The 21,130-nt window shown below is 48.3% G+C and overlaps 1 protein-coding gene across 5 annotated transcripts in view; it reads left to right on the forward strand.

Moving 5' to 3' along the window:
* Positions 1–21,130, forward strand: part of LOC119958116 (sodium channel protein type 8 subunit alpha-like) — a 222,129-nt gene that overhangs the window by 16,645 nt on the left and 184,354 nt on the right. For 4 of the 5 annotated variants that reach the window (XM_038786356.1, XM_038786360.1, XM_038786359.1 and 1 more), the window contains exon 4: positions 9,930–10,021. In XM_038786356.1, the coding sequence (XP_038642284.1) occupies positions 9,930–10,021 (92 nt within the window). Of the gene's footprint in view, positions 1–9,735; positions 9,828–9,929; positions 10,022–21,130 lie in introns of all 5 variants that reach the window. The other variant, XM_038786357.1, reaches the window with a different exon arrangement.

Below are 21,130 nucleotides of genomic sequence, written 5' to 3' on the forward strand. Positions count from 1 at the left end.
GGAATATATCACTGGACAGTCTAACCAATAGATGTGAACACCAGGTTGGCACTCGATTACAGACTAACAGAAGTAGAAACTTGCAATTGCAGATGATGATGTGTAAGGACAATATTTTTGAACGGAAATGTTGAGAACGCTTCGCTGGAGTTACACATGAGCGAGACGGTTTCATCTCCAAGGATTTGGGAGTCATGAGAAATGTTATTTGTCGAGGATATTTTGGTGTTTCTTTTGACTCCTTTCTATCCTGAAAGAGAGCATTAATATGGCATTGAAAAGGATCAATTTCAACATCAAATGGAAGGACAAGTTACATTATGAGAGGCTGACATACTTTATGGCAGCAGCGGATTTGATTCCAAGAATGATTTGACATGGCGGCCTGAGCCTCATTTTGCGCGGGATTTGTGAGTGGAAAGCACTAACAAGCACATCGAAGCTGGATTTTAGATAGCAGGAGTCTTTGAGGACTGGAAGAAACGATGTCTGGCATTTGGGTAAGTGGTTGGAAGAGGTGGGCTAGGAGTCGGGGAGAGCCAGGGTTTGCTTATTGGCCTTCGGAGAATACTTCTACTTCATGCAGCCTAAAAGGAAACTAACGAAGAAATACAACCTGGCCCCTGATTGCATGAAAGCCACAATGGCTTTACTGTGGAGCCTTCAAGTTAAAATTGCAGACAGACTTTGATGTGGCTCTGATTTTATCGAATCGCAATCACAAATAGCAAATGATTGTTGAAACTTGGAATACAATATCGAAAATACAACCAGCAGACACTTTACTCCATTCACTTTTGAAAGACACATTGCCGTGGTTCTTAGTTTTTTTGTAATAAATTTGGAGTACCCAATTCATTTTTTCCAATTAAGGGGCAATTTAGCGTGGCCAATCCACCTACCCTGCACATCTTTGTGTTGTGGGGGCAAAACCCACACAGACACGGGGAGAACGTGAAACTCCACACGGACAGTGACCCAGAGCCGGGATCGTCATGAGGCAGCAATGCTAACCACTGTGCCAGCGTGCTGCCCCCCCCCCCCCCACACCACCCCGTGGTCCTTAGTTGTTGACTACTGAGCAAGTGAGTGAAGAATAAAAGAAAAGATTTCTTCCAAATGCTACTTGTAAGAAGAACCAGGCGGCCATGTATTCACGACTTAAACTTGGAGAGGGCCTGCGAGGTAGGCCGAGATTACGGTTCAAAGATTCCTTGAAGGTGAACCTCAGGAAATGTGACATTCCCACCAAAGACTGGGCGGAAAATGCACAAAGAACTGCCTGTGGAGAGCGATCTCAAATAGAGGCCTTGCTTCCTTTGAACCGCAAAGAATACAGGCAGCTAAGGACAAAAGGCAAGCTCGAAAAACTGGGCAGTCCCACCGAAATCAGACAAGTCCTCCTTGCCGGTGCAAAACCATGCAAGGTTTGTAACCGGGCTCCACAGCCATATTAGAACTCACAACAGATGACTACGTACACAAGAAGTGGCCACATTAGATACTGGAGGGAAACTGGTGAAGAGCCATGAATACACTTCTGCTTTTATGTGCAAATTTTCAGCATTCCACTGCAAATAACCAACAGTGGAAACTTTCTCTCTCTGCTGTGAGAATAGAAAGAGGTGAAGGTATAGAAGTGAATTGGGCAAAATCAATTGTTGCCAGCCGTACATTCAGAATTTGTTCAGTTCTTCCAAAGTAGAATTCCATCACAATGCAGCAGAGGGGATGGATGGTCCGGATCTGACAAAATATATGGGAGTCTTGGCCAAATAGTTGGTTTGTAACCATGGATTTTGGGAGATAGCTTTATGACTTGCAGATTAAGCTATGTCGTAACTCTTTCCAACTCCCCATCTTCTGAAGCCAAGAGCAGGACAATCTGTGAGGCAAGCTTGAAAAGTGGTTCTCGTTGAGACCAGAAGAGGCAACAGTTCAACATCTTTGGTTTGGCCAATGCATTTTGTCAAGCTGCAGTATCTGAGCAATGAAAGATTAGTTGTGATTTCTTGCGGTTGCTGATGAGTAACTCAAGGGAGATAGAATATAGACCTTCAAAATAATGAAACCTATTCAAGGAGTTTGTATTCCTGGAGCCGTCACAAGAAATACTGGACATAAATCAATAAGACAGATTTCATTGATTTATTAATTTTCTTGCTTCGTGACAGTTCTCTTTTGAGCGACTGCCTCAATTGCTTCTTTCCTATTCTTTTTCAGTGGACATAGGACATCTAAGGCAAGACCAGCATTTCTTGCCCATCGCTAATTGCCCTTGGACTGTGGGTAGTTAAGAGTTAGCCACATTTCAGTGGGTCTGGAGTCACATGTAGGCCAGACCGGGTAAGGACGGCAGATTTCCTTCCCCAAAGGACATTAGTGAACCAGATGGGTTTTTGTAACAATCGCCGATAGTTCCCATAATTTATTAATTGAACTTAATTCCCACTGGCTGCTGTAATGGATTTACGGTCCCATAAGAGAACCCAACTATTTCAATTTGCAAAACTGTGAGGTAATAGGAGTGATAACACTGACCAATAGGTATCTTTTATGTTAAAACAAGCTTTAACTTAAAGACAGAATTAACCACATCTGCAACAATAAAAGAGCTTTACAAGTAATAGTTACAACAGTTCTTAAGTAAAAGAGAAAACCTTAGGCTGGATTCTCCGATTTTGGGACGAAGTGCTGACGCCGGCGTGGGAACGTGGCGTTTTACGACTGCACAAATGGCGCAAAATGGCCACCGATCCTGTGTCTGGTGGGGGGTCAGCAGGCACACAGAATAGAGCCCCGGGCTCTAGCTGTGGATACGGCCAGAGAATTGCCGGGTCCGTGGCCGCGCATGCGCACCCCGGCGGCCGGCAGCGGCCGCGCCGTGCAACATGGCGCCGGCTGCACGCGGACCCGGCCTGCCAAATAATGACCCCCTTTGGCTAGGCTTCCCACCCCCTGACCACCCCATAACAGTGCCCCCAGCCCCCGCCAAAGCCCCCCTGCCCGCGGATCGGCTCCCTGTGGCGACGCTGGATAAAAAAATACCACATGCAACCGACGCCATCGGGAATTCGGCCCATCGGGGGCGGAGCATCGGGGGGAGGGCCTCAGGTAACATCCTGAGGCTGTCCCAACAGCGTGTGGTGTACTCCTAGAGTATACTGTATTGGACGGGGCGGAGCATTGCAAAAGCGGCGCCACCCCCGATTTCGGCGCCAACGTGGATTCTCCGGCCAATCGCTGAACGCGATTTCAGCGTTGGAGACTGGAGACTCCCGTCCATGAACTTCCTAAACCTGGCCACTATATTCAAAATAAGCAAACCAATATAAGAGAAAATACTGTCAAATCTCAGCAGGTCTGGCAGCATCTGAAGGGAGAGAAAAGAGATAATGTTTTGACAAAGAGTCATCGGACTTGAAACGTTCGCTCTTTTCTCTCCCTACAGATGCTGCCAGACCTGCTGAGATTTTCCAGCATTTTCTCTTTCGTTTCAGATTCCAGCATCCGCAATAATTTGCCTTTTAGCAAACCAAGATAGTTCAAATACCACACATGAATAAAGTTAACAACCAGGTTTCTACTTGCTTTACTCTGTGCAGAATCTTTGGAGAGAGAACCTTTCAGGATCAAACTGAAACACTTCTGTTCAGATGAGGGTTCTTGGACCAACTGCATTTTCACACAGACCTGGCTTCTCCCATTAACGACATAATCTGCACCCAAAGCATAAGGCATTCTTTTTTCCCTTCTTACAATATCCCTTGACTTGTTTAGCCAGGACCAAACACAATACTCTTCATAAGTTATCTACGCCTAACGGGTCTTCAAACACAAACAATATTCCATTGGCTAGCTATCTGCAAACAAGTAAATGGTTCTCAAGATCTATTAACAGAATACTTCACCTGCAAAGCAATGATTACCTCACTTTTACGACACCATAATCAAAGCTCTAGCAGCCATACTGTCTGTATGCATCTTAAGCCAGGTTTGAATAACATTCCTGCAAAAAATATAAAATATGACAATTTCTTACATTCAGCACAGGTGGTATTTGAACCCATCTCCCTAGAGTATTAGCTGGGCCTGTAGATTACTAGTCCAGTAGCATTACCACGATGCCACCATCTCTGACTACCCCATCAACAATTACTTTGATGTTGGGTGCCGTTTCCTCACTGTCTTGTCAACTGATGCCTGTTTGCGGGATTATCATGAAAATGTTTTCTTCTTTGATCAGCATTCGCTGATCCAACTTGGCAACGAGAAGGTTTCGCTATCCCGAGTTGGGATGCCAACCAGGGCAACAGGAGAACATTGCTTTCAGTGTGCTAAAGCTGAAACAGGAAAAAAGCATTGGAATCCGAGCAACAATCCTGCCGATGCTGGGAATCTGAAATGAGAAATGGAAAATGCTGGATAAACTCAGCAGGTCTGACAGCATCCATGGAGAGAGACATTTCAAGTACAATTTGATTCTTCTCCGGAGCTAAAGATGTGGGCCGGGAGCCTCCCTTCTGGCGACTATGTCCCCACGCCAGCGGGAAAACCGGCGCCAAACACTCCGGCGTCAACAGCCCCCAAAGGTGAGGAATTCCCGCCTGTCTCAGGGGCTAGGCAGACGCCGGAGGGGTTGGCGCCGCTCCAGCCATCGCCGAAGGGATTGCGCGAGTTTGCGCATGCGTGCAATGGCCGGCGTATTCTCACGCATGCGTTGGGGGTTCTCTTCTCCGCGCCGGACCCCGGGCAATATGACGGAGCCCTACAGGGGCCCGGCGTGGATGGAAGAAGTGCCCCCATGGAACAAGCCCGCTCGCAGATCGGTGGGCCCCGATCGTGGGCCAGGCCACCGTGGGGGCTCCCCGCGGTGTCGGATCCCCCCCCTCCCCCCCCTCCCCGAGGACCGCCTCCGCATACTCACCTGCTAGGTCCCGCCAGTGCGTGAGGTGAGTGATCACACCGGCGAGACTAGCCAAAAATGGACGGCCACTCGGCCCAGCGGGGCCCGGAGAATCGCCGGGATGGGGCTGTCAACGGCTCCCGACTGGCGTGGCAGCGATCCCGCCCCCGCCCGCAAAACGGCGGTGGAGAATACGGCAGCCAGTGTCGGGGCAGCGGGGCGGTATTTGCACCTCCCACTGGGGATTCTCCAACCCCGCGGGGGGGGGGGTCGGAGAACGCCGCCCGTGGATTTTGTGCTTTTGAAAGGGGAGGCGAAGTTAGTGGAGCAGGTGGAGCAAAATAGAAGGTCAGGGATAGGTGGACATCATGAACTGCAGGTACATGAAGTTGAAAATGGTTCAGAACAATGCGAGGTCTATTCTTAAATCTTGTTCATGGAATTGAAGGTTGATAGCAGGCAATGTTTTGAAGCGGGGACGTTTGAACACAAGATGCTCAAGGACCTTTTCTTCAAAGCTTACGATGACTATTACCTTGAGCTACAGCTGCAAAAAGAAAATGATATTTACTGGAAGCACTGAGGAATATCAAAGGCATTATCAACGTGCCTCTTCGGGAACATCGAAATGATGAGATAGGAAATTAAAATGTGCAGACATCGAGCCTTTAAATGGCAAAGTCGCTGCTCTCGGCTATGTCAGGAGGCCAGAACAGGACAAGGCCTTGAATTATGCTTCTGAAGTCCAAGGCTGACACATGATTGAATGAAATATGGAAGTTCAATGTGACCCTTATCGCTGAAAAACAACATTTTGTCGAAGCTTTTCATTTTGCACTCATCAGGACTATCGCAAGATTGCATGTATGGGAAACTACTAAAATTAATACACAGGGCCTTGTTCCTTGCAGACAGAAAAAAACATATACACACTTTGCTGCTGATGCAGCAAAACATAATAAGTGACAGCCTTTCGCTGTTTCATTCCTCAGGGCAATGTCTTGACTAATCTGAGTCAAGCTGACTGGTTTAGATTTCACTCAATGTTTGGCAGTTAACTTTCAATCACCATCAACTGGCACATTCTTCATTTCAACACCTCTACCACTAAGAGTCCACTTGCCTACCAATCAATACTTTCTTCTTATACAATGTAAAGTTGTTGTTTCCCTTGACATTGGTATTCTTGCGATTGCTCTGATGAGTACAAGGCGAAAAACTTCGACAACGTGTATTTTTTCAGGAATATTCAAGTTCTGTCCTATCAAACGATGATATGACCCTTAAATCTCAGATTGGTGTGTCTCAATAACATGTTAATGTTTTGGCCCCTTTTCTCCTCAAGACATTTAACGCTCATCACCTGATTCTGATTTTGGCAAAGAATCTAAGAATAAAACAAGAAGCATTTTGCCTTTGGTAAATTCAGCTACCAATTCCTGCAAGGAAAACGTGCTTCCAGACAGGAAGAGAATCCCAGGCTGAGATTTTCCAGCCCTTCCCGCTGGCGAGAACTTCCAGTCCGGTCTAGGTGACCCGTCATCCGCCCTATGGCGGTGGGTTCGTCGGCGGCATGCCCGGCAAGCAACACAATATTTTATACCTCCAAAATAAAGGGGAGGGGGATTTTCCATCCACCCCTGTGGCATGTTTCTCATTGGCTAATGGCGCGGTCACCTGGTGCCCCTGATGTCAATGGGGTTTCTCATTGAATCCACTCCCCACCGCAGGGAAATCCATGTCGGGGATTTACTTCAGCGCAATCCCGCTGGTGAGAATGGCCAGAAACTCCCCCTTCCCCTCCCCCGCCATGAACCTTTACTGATGGACTGTAATTCCATAATCGTCATCGGGTGCGATCTACCAGCCACGCTGTACCCGGAACGCTTCGCGCCGTGGCACAACGTGCTGGTACTTGGCAAGAAACCCCACAACCAGGATCTACCCGGCTTACCACATCTCGTGAGATATAACTCGATCTGGCCAGACGTTGCGTTGTGAAGCCCCGCCCATAGTGTTCGGGATCACTTTTTGGCAAATCTGCATATTAAAGCAAGACCGCTAATCTCACTCTAATATGAAGTTTTCTGAGGTAACCAAGGTGTTGGATATATCCCCTTTGTCTTGGAGACCTTGGGTGAGTGCTGCTCGGTATCCATGGATGGGGACCAGATGGCACTCGTGGGGGTTTCCCAGAGGATCGGAGGCCCACAGATGATTGCCCTCTTGGCAGAGTAGCGCCCTGGTACTGGTGGTGCCATCCTGACACCCTGACAGTACCACCTGGGTGCCAGTCTGGCACTTCCAGGGTGCCCAGGTGGCACAGACAATGGCACTGCCAGGGTGCCAGGCTGGTGGTGCCAAGCTGGCATTTTTGGCATGGTGGCAATCGGGCCTGGGAGTGCCCTGTGCATGTGAGGTGGGGGTTTGGGGGCTACGTCCGGGATCGAGAGATCGGGACACAATATAAAAATGACGGCCCGATCTCTCCGTGCACTGAGGAGTTTCGGTGGCCGGGGCTCCTCAGTGCGGGAAACGGGACTCAATGGGACCTCGGTCACCTGTTCCCCGCTCAGACCCCGTATCTAACCGGATTCGCGTGAAATCGCGTTGTGCTTTTCACCGCTGCGGGCGCAATGAAACGCGTGGCCAAACGCGCTCGTTATAACAAAACAAACAAAGAAAATTACAGCACAGGAACAGGCCCTTCGGCCCTCCCAGCCTGCGCCGATAATTCCCACTTGGTTTGATCGCGCCCATTGAGTTTTACAGCACAGTAAGAGGCCCTTCGGCCCATCGTATCTGCCATCAAGTACCTATCTGTTCTAGTCCCATTTTCTAGCACTTGGTCCATAGCCTGTGTGCTGGGGCATTCCAAGTGCTCATCTAAATGCTTCTTACATGTTGTGAGGGTTCCCGCCTCCACGACCCTTTCAGGCAGCGAGTTCCAGATTCCCATCATCCTCTGGGTGAAAAACATTTCTCAAATATATTTGATTATTCTGCATTTGCAATGATTGGCGTCATTAATCAAATCTTTGGAAACTGGTGTCCATGTTAGAAGCTTAAGATACCAGTGAAGTATGTAACCTGCCAAAACTTGAGATTTTCTGAATGTAAGTGTGCAGCAAGTTACAAGAAACTTAATTACAACATAGGAGACCTTGTGGTGAACATACGCAAAACAAAGAAAAATAATCACGATGTGTGCAAAGGCCCGATTTGAATTCCAGGTGAATAGGGTTTGACTGAGCTAAAATCAGGCTCACGTATTGAAAACAGCTTTTGCTTCCAGACCTTGGATCTGTTGAAGGAATAAAGAGGAAAAAATGTGACCAAGTGCATCAAAATCACCATGTTCCTCGCAGTCAGCAAAGGAGGTTAACAGACATGAGGGGCTGGATTTTCTGCCCCCCCTCCCCCCCGGTGCCGCCGTTGTCAATGGGGTTTCCCGTTGGATCACCCCTCCACCGCTTGGAAACCCACAGGATTGGAAATGCCCGCCAATGGGAACAGCTGAGAATTTCCCGCCACTGCAGATGGGAGGTGGATGGTGAATTTGTTGTCCAGAGCCGCTGAGTTTACAAGGATGGATTGACTGGACTTCCGTGAGGAACTGCACAGGCTTGCAACTAAGGGCAAAGTGCTTAATATCATCTACCTTAACTGGGGAGCCCTGCATAATGGGCATAAGGCCCAGGTAAAACCATCGCAACTGGAAACGGATGATGGTTCGCAGCGTTGTTAGCAAGCAGTGGTTCCAGTGACCCTTGGGGTCTTCCGGGGGTCGATTTTGAAGGTTGAACTTTGATTGATTTGATGCATGGATTGTAGGAATGTGTACTTTTGTGGATGGTACAAAAACACGTGGGCAAGCAAAGCATTCTGTTGGAGAAAGAGATTGGGTAACTGGCACTATAAATAAATGCCGTCTCAGACAGGGAAACTCAGTGTTGATACACATCTGTGTTAAAAAATAGTAACACATATGTAATCAAGCGAATGTTAAAGGACGTTATCATTGATATCATTGTCATATTGTGTGCCTGTATTTAAGGCCATACCAGATTTGATGAGAGCACATTCAATGTATTGGATCCAGTTTTGGTCACTATCGGCTAGAACCTATTGATGCCACATTATCGGGTACGACATTCTCAGTCCGATACTGCCGCTGGCAATGTTATGCCTTGTGCAGGTACAAACTGTACACGGGAATTGAAAATGGTACGAAGGTGAAGAACATGGAAGTTACCCGGACTTAAATTAGTGTTCCAGAACTTGGATTCTTCGGGGGAAAAAGAAAGGCACTAGTTATGCACTTCGAAATGTTAATGCCAACGATCTTTATCCAGGTTTGGACAAGTTTATAAGTTCAGAAACTTGAGGAGCACTATTGCTATGAAAACTTAACAGTGGCTACATCCAGGTCCGAGACATTTGTTGAACGGTGGATTGCAGGAACAGTGCGAAAGAGGAATTCAAGATTCCATTAAATTGTGGAATAGAAGCAGACAGACTATCATCGTGGGGGACTAATAAGGGTTCAAAACTGTTTCCTTGTGGAAAAAGGATTGAAATTTTCCTCAGTTACAAAAGGAGATTCTCTCCAAAGTGATTCATTTTCATGTTATCATCTTTTTTTAAAATGATAGATTGGCCAATGAATTTGCCAACCAAAGCATGCACGTAATGAAAGACACAATTTTAAATTTCTATATATATATCTTTTTTTAATTATTTGATAAACATTGCTTTGGTGCAAAATGTTGCCATGGTCCTCAAAGGGTTAAAATATAACCACGAATAACTGTGATTTAATTCTGCAGGTATGTAACAGAATTTGTAAACCTAGGCAATGTTTCAGCTCTTCGCACTTTCAGAGTATTGAGAGCTTTGAAAACTATTTCTGTAATTCCAGGTAAGAAGCCTGTGATCGGTGTTAGGTGTTGAGTAGGCCCCATGTACCTCTAGTTGTTTTGTGTCTTGTCACTGTGTTTGTGTGTGACCTCCCTCATTGCAGATATGTGACAGAGTTTGTGGACCTTGGCAATGTCTCAGCGTTGAGAACATTCAGAGTGTTGAGAGCTTTGAAAACTATCTCAGTCATTCCAGGTGAGAGTCCGTTTAAACACAAAGGCTGACTTTACCCGTCTGGGACGACAACAACAAAAAAAAGTCTTTTGCCACCTTTATCTTGCATGATACACTCATCAGCTCACTACCTTCATGCTGCATTGTGTTAAAATGTTCTCATTTTGACCAATGTTTTTGAATTGAATCTCTTGGCTGATATGGTTTGATTTCACTGGAATAAATGACTAATTGGGAGGGGGGGGTGAATTAAAACACAAATTTGTCTTTTCCTCAAAATGTGCATTTGATTTTCAGCACCTTGGGCTAAGATTGGGGGAGAAAAATCAACTAGGCCACATCCCTCCCGATTACATAGAACATACAGTGCAGAAGGAGGCCATTCGGCCCATAGAGTCTGCACCGACCCTTGACTGGCAAGGTTAGAGTTTGTCTTGGCAGTGTGTCCCCTCAGCTCCACATCATGCCGAGGCTTGTTGCGTGGGTTTGTATAATAATGATCTTTATTAGTGTCACAAGTAGGCTTACATTAACACTGTAATGAAGTTACTGTGAAAAGCCCCTAGTCGCCACATTCCGGCGCCTGTTCGGGTACACAGAGGGAGAATTCAGAATGTCCAATTCACCTAACAGCACGTCTTTCAGGACTTGTGGGAGGAAACTGGAGCACCCGGAGGAAACCCACGCAGACACGGGGAGAACGTGCAGACTCTGCACAGGCAGTGACCCAAGCCAGGAATCAAACAATAGGAAAAAACACAGCTGCTTTAAATAAAGATTAACTGAGAACAACCAAAACTGCTATCTGAATGCAACTATTCCCATCCTTTGACTGGGTCATGGACTTTGGTGAAGGGATAGGCAGGTGAATTTAAAGGTCTCCTTCACAGGCTCTTGTAATGGTCTGAAGGATGACCCAATTCAAGTCTGCTCTAAGGCAGAGGACTGGCAGTGGCTGTTGGCTTCCTTCATTCAAACCGCTCTCCCTGTTTGTCACTCAGAGGGTGGGAAGTTGCTGAGCAAATGAAGTCGGAAGGTTATCTGGGGATGGGACTCCAACCCATATCTTACAGTCGGTAGCAGTACACACATGGAGCTTCGGAAATTATTCCAATTGTATTCTTTCTCACTTTCCACAAAAAATATCTTACAGCTGGAAAATGTTCCCACTGGCGTGACCTTCTGGTCCTGCCAACGGTGAAACCCTGCCACGGGTTCCCAGCAGTGAGGCGTGCTTAGAACGGGAAACCCCTTGACAGCAGCGGGATTGGAAAATCCCCGCTACAGGCCAATGGCGTCTGCCTCTGATGCCGCAAAACACGGCACGGAGGTTAGCGTGGAAAATCCCGCCCAGACTTGAGCTTAGGCTTTCTCCACTGCCAGCGTCCACCACGTAGCTCCTTCTCAAGGTGAACTTGACTATTGTGAACGAGGAAGTTCCTGTGATTAATTGCCAAACATATCACTTAAATAGTCTGCCTATGAAAGAGTCACCAGTGTTCACTTTTTTTATCAAACTACATCCACCTGCATGGCAGATAAATATTTCACAGTATTAGAGTTTCTGCACAGCTCTTTTGAAATATGCTAAGATGGCTTGAAGTTCCTTTGACTTTTGCCTGCATTTTTAATCATTGTTGACGAAAAACCCGACATTTTTCCACGAGAATTATTATTTCACATTCTCATATAATTGTATTCTTGATTCAGCCTTAGTGTTTAACAGATATGCATGAAGTGTTATTGAAACCTGCTTGTGTTGTTCCCTTTGAAATCATACCTTTGCTCCCTTAGATGATGCTTCAAGGATTCTTTGCACTTTGAACAACTCTATTCTACCTCTGCCACACTTTGATTAAATACAGAAAAATATAACCCAAGAGAATAGCCATACCTATTGAGACCTAACCATGTGGAAAACTATCTGATTTTTGCACTATTTTTACCCCAATTTTTTTTCAACGCATTTTATTCAAACTTGGATCAAAGGAGGTTACAGCAAATAAACACCCCGGGAAACATTCTTCCCAACAATCAACTAGACAGTTTGTACAGATTTTTCTCCTTTTTCACCCCCCTCCCCATCACCCACCGCCCTCCCCCCCCCCCCCCCATCACCCACCCCAACCCCCCCCCCCCCCCCCAAACCCCCTGCAACAAACAGCTCCTCAAACACGGTCACAAACATCCCCCACCTTTTCTCAAACTCCCCTGCTGAGCCCCTTAACTCATACTTTATCTTCTCTAACCGCAGGAAGTCATACAGGTCACCCAACCATGCTGCTACCCCCGGTGGCGATGCCAACCGCCACTCCAGCAAAATCCGTCACCGTGCAATCAGAGAGGCGAAGGCCAAGACATCCGCCTTCCTCTTCTCCATGAGCTCCAGCTTCTCTGAAACCCCAAATATCGCCACCAAAGGGTCCGGGTCCACTCCCTCCTCCACTATCCTGGCTAAGACCCCGAACACTCCCGCCCAGAATCTTCCCAATTTTTCACGATCCCAAAACATGTATGCATGATTCGCTGGCCCCCGCCCACACCTCTCACACTCATCTGCTACCCCCTGAAAGAACCCACTCATTCTCGCCCGAGTCATATGCACCCTGTGCACCACCTTAAACTGTATCAGACTCATCCTTGCACAAGAGGAGGTCCCGTTTACCCTTCGCAGTGCCTCACTCCATACTCCCCAATTGATCTCCATTCCCAACTCAGCTTCCCATTTCTCCTTGATCTTCACCACCCGCTCGCCTCCCTGCTCCCCCAGCCACTTATATATATCCCCAATTCTTCCCTCCCCTTCCACATCCGGAAGCAGCAGTCGCTCCAGCAGGGTGTATCCCGGCAATCTAGGGAACGCCTTCCAGACCTTTCGTGCAAAGTCCCTAACCTGCAGGTACCTGAACTCACTACCCCTCAGCAGCTCTACCCTCTCCCTTAGCTCCCCCAGACTGACGAACCCTTCCTCCAAATACAAATCCCTCACCTTGACCAGCCCCACTTCCCTCCACCTCCTGTATACACTATCCACCCCCCCCCCCCCCAGCTCAAACCCATGATTCTCGCACAGCGGCGTTAGCACCGACATCCCTTCCATCCTAAAATGCCTCCTAAGCTGATTCCATATCTTCACCGTGGACTGCACCACTGGGCTCCCTGAATACCTACTCGGAGCCATTGGCAATGCTGCCGTCACCATAGCCCTCAAACTAGACCCCTTACAATATTCCTCCTCCATCCTAACCCACTCTACCCCTTCTCCTTCCCACCACCGCCGCACCTTGTCCACATTCACCGCCCAATAATAATGAAGCACATTCAGCAACACCAACGCCCCCCCCCCCCCCCCCCCCCCCCCCCGCTGCCTCTGCCTCTGTAGCAGGGTCCTCCCCACCCTCGGCACCTTCCCCGCCCATACAAAGTCAGAGATGATTGTGTCCACTTTCCGAAAAAAGGCCTTTGGTATAAAGATCGGGAGAGCCTGAAAGATAAACAAGAACCTCGGCAGAATATTCATTTTCACCACTTGGACCCTCCCTGCCAACGTTAAGTGCAGTGTATCCCACCTCTTAAGATCCTCCCTGGCCTCCTCCACCAGCTTCGTTAAGTTTCACTTATGGAGTCCCGTCCATTCCCTCGCTACCTGAATCCCCAAGTACCTAAACCTATCCCTCGCTACCGTAAATGGCATCCCCCCTAAATTAGCCTGCTGTGCCAGCTCATTCACCAGGAATACCTCGCTTTTCCCTACATTCAGCTTGTATCCCGAGAACCCTCCAAACCTCCCCTCCAAACCTCCCCATAATCCTTCCCATACTCTCCAGCGGATCCGAAACATACAGCAAGAGGTAATCGGCATAGAGCAACACCCGATGCTCCCTCTGTCCCCTCATTATCCCCTGCCACTCTGCCAACCCCCTGAGAGCCATCGCCAATGGCTCTATGGCCAGCGCAAACAGCAGCAGCAACAGCGGGCACCCCTGCCTCGTACCTCTGTGTAGGTCAAAGCTTTGTGAGCTCATATCATTCGTCCTCACCCTCGCTCTTGGCACCACATACAGCAACCGCACCCATGCCACAAATCTCGCCCAAACCCAAACCTTCCCAAAACTTCGAACAAGTTCCGCTGCTCCACCCAATCAAATGCTTTCTCCGTGTCCATGGGCACCACCATGATTGATTCATCACCACATTCAACAGCCGTCTTATATTACTCGCGAGCTGTCTGCCCTTCACGAAGTCTGTTTGATCTTCTGCAGCCACCCCCGGGACACAATCCTCCATCCTCCCCGCCAACAACTTAGCCAATACTTTCACATCCGTGTGCAATAGCGATATGGGTCTATACGACCCATATTCCACAGGATCCTTCCCTTTTTTGGGGGTTAGTGTGATTGCTGCCTGCTTCATCGTCTCCGGCAACTCCCCCTTCTCCAGTGCTTCATTAAACGCCCCCAACAGATGTGGTGCCAGGTCCGCCGCAAATTCCTTATAAAATTCTGCCGGGTACCCATCCGGCCCAGGGGCCTTCCCCGACTTCATACCCCTGATACTATCCAGCACCTCCCTCAGCCCCAGGGCCCCCTTCAACGCCTGCCTCTTTGCTTCCTCCACCTGGGGAAATTCCAGCTCGTCCAGAAACCACCCCATGTCCCCCCTCCTCTCCTCCTGGGTCTGCCTCATAAAGTCCCTGGTAATACTCTCTCTAAATGCCTCATTTATCTTCCCTGGCTCTGACACCACATCCCCAGCCCCAGTCCGGATCTTCAATATTTCCCTGGACGCAGCCTGCCTCCGCAGCTGGTGCACCAGCATACGGCTCGCCTTCTCCCCATACTCGTACTGCACCCCTCTTGCCCTACGCAGTTGCCCTACCGCCCTCCCCGTTGTCAGCCTATCAAATTGCCCTTTGAAACTTTTTCCTCCTCGCCAATCCCTCCACGGTGAGCACCCTCGAATATTCCCTGTCCACCTCCATTATCTCGCTTACCCGAAGCTGTTAAGGGAGAACTATTGTTCTATATCCGATGACAGCTACATAATTGTGAAAATCTCACTGAATAAATCTTTGTGCAAGAAAAAAGCTTATTTTGACTTAAAGAATGACAATTGAACCAGCAAACTGTATGTGCAGAATTTTCGACTCCTGCCGAGGCAGGTATTGCGGTGGGCAGGGGGAAGCACGATTTAGCCGGTGGCCTAAAAACCAGGGGCGGGATTTTCCAGCTGCTCCTGCCAGCGGGATCATGTGGTGTCCCGTCCCCCCCCCCGATGGCGATTCGCCATTATGTGTTCCTCGGCTGCGGAGGGTGTGAACAATGGGACACCCAGTTGACAGCGGCGGGGTTGGATAATCCTGCGGCTGGCCAATGGCGGGATGCCCCTGCTGCTGCAGAACGCGCCATTGGTTTGGAAAATGCCTCCCCAGTTTCCTGACCTTGGAAAGTTAGTTTGCATTTTTGTTCTCCTGAATTTCATAGCGGGTTAAAGGCAGGTGTGCTGCGGCCTCCATTTTTGCTCATTAAAAGCCAACCACCTTGTCTGCCCCCCCCCCCCCCCCCACCCTTCCAGCAGACTGTGAGCTGTCCGGGCTCCGTTCAAATATGGCGGCCAAACATTGGGATCTATGAGGTGGCAGCAGGGCGGGCCACTTCTTTCTCTCCCCGCTACGAGATTTGATGTGCTCCTCGTGGCTGCATAATTAAGAGCTGAACAGCACAATGTCTTGCATCCCTCCAACTTCTGGGATTTTCCAGCCCCAGCACGGGTGGGCATTGTTTTGGGCAGGACAGGAAAATTTGGAGAGCTGAAATGTTCCCGTCCTGGCCGCGGTGACACCCTTTGGGGCCGGTAAATCCCGCCCTTAATCTCCAGAACAGAAAATTCCGCCAAATATTCATGGAAACGATGTGACATTAAGCCAATAATACCACAATGATCTTCTTAAAACTTACAACTCGAAGTCTGTTCTGTTTGGCGTTGAGAGAAAAAAATCACATTGATTGCTTTGACAAGACCACTGCAGAATATTGAAAAAAAAATCAAATTGTAAGCACTCCTGTCAAACATCCAGTTTTAATTGGGACATCCCAACATCAGCTTCCCAACCTCCTGCAAATTGAGTGCTTTGATGGGAAGTTGAATTGAAATGGGGAGAGTTGAGAATCATTTTGAGATTTGCGACAAGTTTTTGAAAAGGTAGCCAAACTGGGCTTTGATTCTTGAGGTGTTTTTTTTTGCCTGCGTAACTTCGTATCAGAAAAGAAAATAACGTGCATTTGTATAGCACCTGATCATTACACAGTTAACCGCAATCATCACTTTTGAAGTACGGCCAATTTAGTTAGTGGGAAAATGTAGCACGCAGGAAGAATCCACTAAACAGCCAATGAGATGAATGATCCTTTTTTTTGGCCCAGGAAGAAATGCTGTCCAGAAAACTTCAGGGTGTGAATTGACTCGGCAAATGTGGCTTAGGTTCACACACAGCTGTGAACAGGTGCAGCCCTCCCTAGTTACACACTGCTAGGTCATCCCAGGTTGCATGCTGAAATCGCGAGAGAAGGGCATCAATCCATAATCCCCTGGCTCGCAAAAGATTGAACAGTTTTGGCCTGTACTCTCTGGAGTTTAGAAGATTGAGGGGAGATCTAATTGAGGCATACAAGATGCTAAAAGGTATGGATAAAGTCAGGGCCGGCCCAAGGCACTGGCAACTCGGGCAGTCGCCCGGGGCGCCATGTGCTCGGGGGCGCCAGAGACTCGGGTCCCGCGCATGCGCAGTTGGGCCGGTGCCAACCAGCGCATGCGCGGTGGCCGCCCTCCCCCAGGGCGGCCCCCTCCCGCCCCCCCCCCCTCCGCACCCCTCCGGCCGCCCCCCCCCCTCCTCCGGCCGCCCCCCCCTCCCGCCACCCCCCTCCGTCCGCCCTCCGTCCGCCCCCCGCCTCGGGCCCGCCCCCCGCCTAGGGCCCGTCCCCCCCGCCCCGGCCCCCCCCCCCCGCCCCCCTCGGGCCCGCCCCCTCGGCCCTGCCCCCCCTCGGCCCCCCGGCCCCGCCCCCCCACCCCCCCGGCCCCGCCCCCCTTCCCCCCCGCCCCGCCCCCCCTGCTCCCCCTACCCCCCTACCCCCCCCCGGCCCCGCCCCCCCTACCACCCCGCCCCCCCCCCCCCCCGAAGGGCGGCGAAGTTCAGCTTGCCCGGGGCGCCGGCAACCCTAGGGCCGGCGCTGGATAAAGTAGACATGGAGCGGATGCTTCCTCCTGTGGGGCATTCTAAAACGAGAGGTTATAATCTGAGAATACGAGGTAGCAAATTTAAAACAGATTTGAGGAAAAGCTACTTCTCCCAAAGGGTTGTGAATCTGTGAAATTCGCTGCCCCAGAGTGTGGTGGATGCTGGGACAGTGAGTAAATTTAAGGAGGAGTTAGACAAGTTTTTAATTGGTAATGGGCCGAAGGAGCAGGAGAATGGGCCGGACGGTAGAGTTGAGGCCAGGATGGGATCAGCCATGATCACATTGAGGGTGTTCGGCTCGGGAGGTAAATTGCTGACTCCCGTTCCGAGGTCATGTGTTCTAGGGAGGCGATGCTCTGGCTGATTTTGCAACCCAGCTCTCGGCCTGTAGCATTGTAAATAGCAGATGTGAACATATCAGCCATGATAGAATGGCCTAATTCTGCTCCGACATCTTATGAAATTCTGAAGTTATCAGTGATTCCCAACTGAGACAAGCAGACGCTGATACGACCCTCATAGGATTAAAGCAGATCATTGAATTATTCTCACTGCCTTCGTATTTTAACATCGAAGAATGGTGAACATGGAGGAATAAGGAGATGGAAGTTAGAGAACGTGCAAGAGATAATCGGATATCTAGAAAACTTGAGTTGGAGCAAGTAGAGGTTGCTAAAATAAAGCTTCTCCTGGGCAAAGGAGGTCAAAGGTTAATTGTTGTAAAAGAGATGATGGATTGACTTTGGGGAAGACAAGTTCAAATGGTCGGTTCAGGACTGTCAAGAAATGTGAACGTCCAACCGGTTTGTTTCAAACACGAGCTTTCGGAGCACTGCTCCTTCCTCAGGTGAATGAAGACCTCTTCATTCACCTCTTCATTCACCTGAGGAAGGAGCTGTGCTCCGAAAGCTAGTGTTTGAAACAAACCTGTTGGGCTTTAACCTGGTGTTGTAAGGCTTCTTACTGTGCTCACCCCAGTCCAACGCCGGCATCTCCACATCAAGAAATGTGAACACATTTGAATCACACAAAAAAAAATCATTGTCTCTGATAAACAATGACAGAATGTGGAGAAAGTGGAGCCAGTTGAACTTAAAGAAGGTGCAGACGAGAAAGGAGCTGACAGTAGAATAATAGGGAAAATAATAAAAAATAGTAGAAACAGATGTTAAAATTGATAATGGATCGATGGTCTATTAGACTGTAGGGCGACTTTACTATGTGTCTCAAAAAGATACCTAATATAGTTCTGCCATATAGGACTGCTGTGGTGTAATTTGTCACAGCTGTCAAAACATGAGCAAAGTTTTCAGAGCAGGTTGTTTGATGTGAATTGGCCTGAAGCCTCCATAGTGAGGTGAAAGCTCTTAATCAAATGATTTTGACCGGAATTCTCCGGTTATTGCAATTCACTTTTCCCCATTCTCGCCAGCATAGGGTGGTAACAATGGGAAATCTCATTGACAAGCAGCGGGAAGGTACAATCATGCCGCCAGCGAACAGTGCGCTGCTGAGAAACAGACGGCGGGGGGACCGGAGAATCCCGCCCTTTGTTTTTCACATTTATAGTTACAGAGATCAACCAGGCAGGGGAATGCTTCAAGGAAGAGCTGATGTGTATCTGTAATTTATTTGAGGTAACACAGTGTGAGAGGTATTTACTCAACTGAGTTCCCTCTCCACTCGTTTCTATATTTGTTTTTTTTTTCTTTCAGTCGTATAATGCAAGCTTTTTCAAGAGCTGGTGCGATGGCACATTTGCAGCTCACAGGGAAAAAGAGGAATTTTGAGGAGCAATGACAAAGTAAGGAAAGATGGGAAAGGTTGTGACAGAGAGTTCGGACGTTAGTAGTGAAGGTTGTCACTTATCAGTTGACAGGACGCTTTCTTTATGCAGGAATGCAAGAGATCTTTTAAAGGAGCCTCCTCAGGTACAGGAGCAAAGTTCTTGGATGATCTTGATACGGAGTTTAGTTATGAGAAAAATGATTGGCATCAAAAAGAAAGCATGGGGAGCTCCATTTGAAGTTAGGATATTGCGACCAAGAATACCAGTAATCAAACGTCAGTCACTTGCACTGTTGCCTTTGAATCATACGCTCCAGGATTTGATCACTTCATCTGGGCTAACTTTTTGCTGTAAAACTAAAGGACTTTTATATTGTGGGAAGTGCGATACATTGCTGCGATGTTTAATAATTTGGTAGTTCTGCTGATTCAAGAGGATCCCATTGCACAATTCAAAGAAGAACAGGGAGTCCCATTGATGCCTGGCCCAACATTCTTCCCTCAACCAACATTACTAAAAACAGACTAGTTGGTTGTTCATCTCATTGCTGTTTATGGAGATTTTGCTTTGTGCAAAATGGCTTCCGCAATTGTGGAACAAGGTATTGCGTCATACATGTAACCCATTGAGATAGTTCTGAGGGGAAATATGGAAAATAAGAGCAGGAGTCGGCCATTTTGCCCTTCGAACCTGTTCCGCCATCCAGTGTGATCATGGCTAATCCTCTCCCTCAACACCATACTCAGCACTCTCCTCGTACCTCTTGAAACCGTTAGAGTCTATCTATCTACTTCCCTCTTAAATGTATTGAGTGACTTGTCCTCCATAGCCTTTTGTGCTAGAGAATTCCTCAGGTTCACCACTCTCTGAGTGAACACATTTCTCCTCATCCCAGTCCTAAATGGCCCACCCTGTATCCTGAGACTGTTCCCCTTGTTCTCGACCACTCCCAGCCAGAGAAAACAACATCCCTGTGTCCCGTCTCTCCGGCCCTGTCAGAATCTTATACATTTCAATTAGATCCCCTCTCATTCCTCTAAATTCCAGTGAAGACAGGCCCAGTTGACCCAATCTCTCCTCGTACAACAATCCTGCCATCCCTGGAATCAGTCTGGTGAACCTTCACTGTACTCCCTTCATGACAAGTATCCTTTCTTAGATAAGGAGGCAAAAACTGCGCACACTACTCCAGGTGTGGTCTCACCAAGGCCCTGTACAGCTGCAGTAAGACATCCTTGCTCCTGTACTCACGTCCTCTTGCAATGAAGGATAATATACCATTTGCCTTCCTAACTGCTTGCTGCCCCTGCATGTTTGATTTCAGTGACTGGTGTACTGGGACACCGAGGTTCCTTTTTTACATCACTCCGAATTCCCCAATCTATCACCATTTAAATAATACTCTGCCATTCCATTTCTCCATCCGAAGTGGATTATCCATGTTATACTGCACCTGTCATGGATTTGCCCACTCGCTCAACTAGTCTAAATCACCTTAAAGCCTCTTAATATCCTCCTCACCACTCACAAACTCACCAAGCATCATGTCATCAGCAAACTTGAGAATATTACTTTTGGTTACCTCATCCAAATCATTGATATTTAGCGTGAATAGCTGGGGCCCAAGCACTGATCCCTGTGGTACCCCACAAGTCACCGCCTGTCACTTTGAAAAAGACCCATTTATTGCTACTGTTTCCTGTCTCCTAACCAATTCTCAATCCATGCCAATATGTTACCCCAATCACATGTGCTTTCATTTTGCACATTTACCTCTGTTGTGGGACTTTCGGAAATCCAAATACACCACATCCATTGATTTACCCTTATCTCTTCTACTCAAAACTTCCAAAAACCCTAGTTGGTTTGTCAAATATCATTTCCCTTTCATAAATCCACGGTGGCACAGTGGTTAGCACTGCTGCCTCACGGGCCATGGACCCGGGTTCAATTCAGGCCTCGGGTGATTGTGCGGAGTCTGCACGTTCTCCCCGTGTCTGCGTGGGTTTCCTCCAGATGCTCCGGTTTCCTCCCACAAGTCCAAAGATGTTCAGGTTAGGTGGATTGGCCGTGCTGAATTACCCCTTAGTGTCCAAAGATTAAGTGG

The sequence above is a fragment of the Scyliorhinus canicula genome, chromosome 28 (assembly GCF_902713615.1).
Source record: "Scyliorhinus canicula chromosome 28, sScyCan1.1, whole genome shotgun sequence".
NCBI classification, from domain to species: domain Eukaryota; kingdom Metazoa; phylum Chordata; class Chondrichthyes; order Carcharhiniformes; family Scyliorhinidae; genus Scyliorhinus; species Scyliorhinus canicula.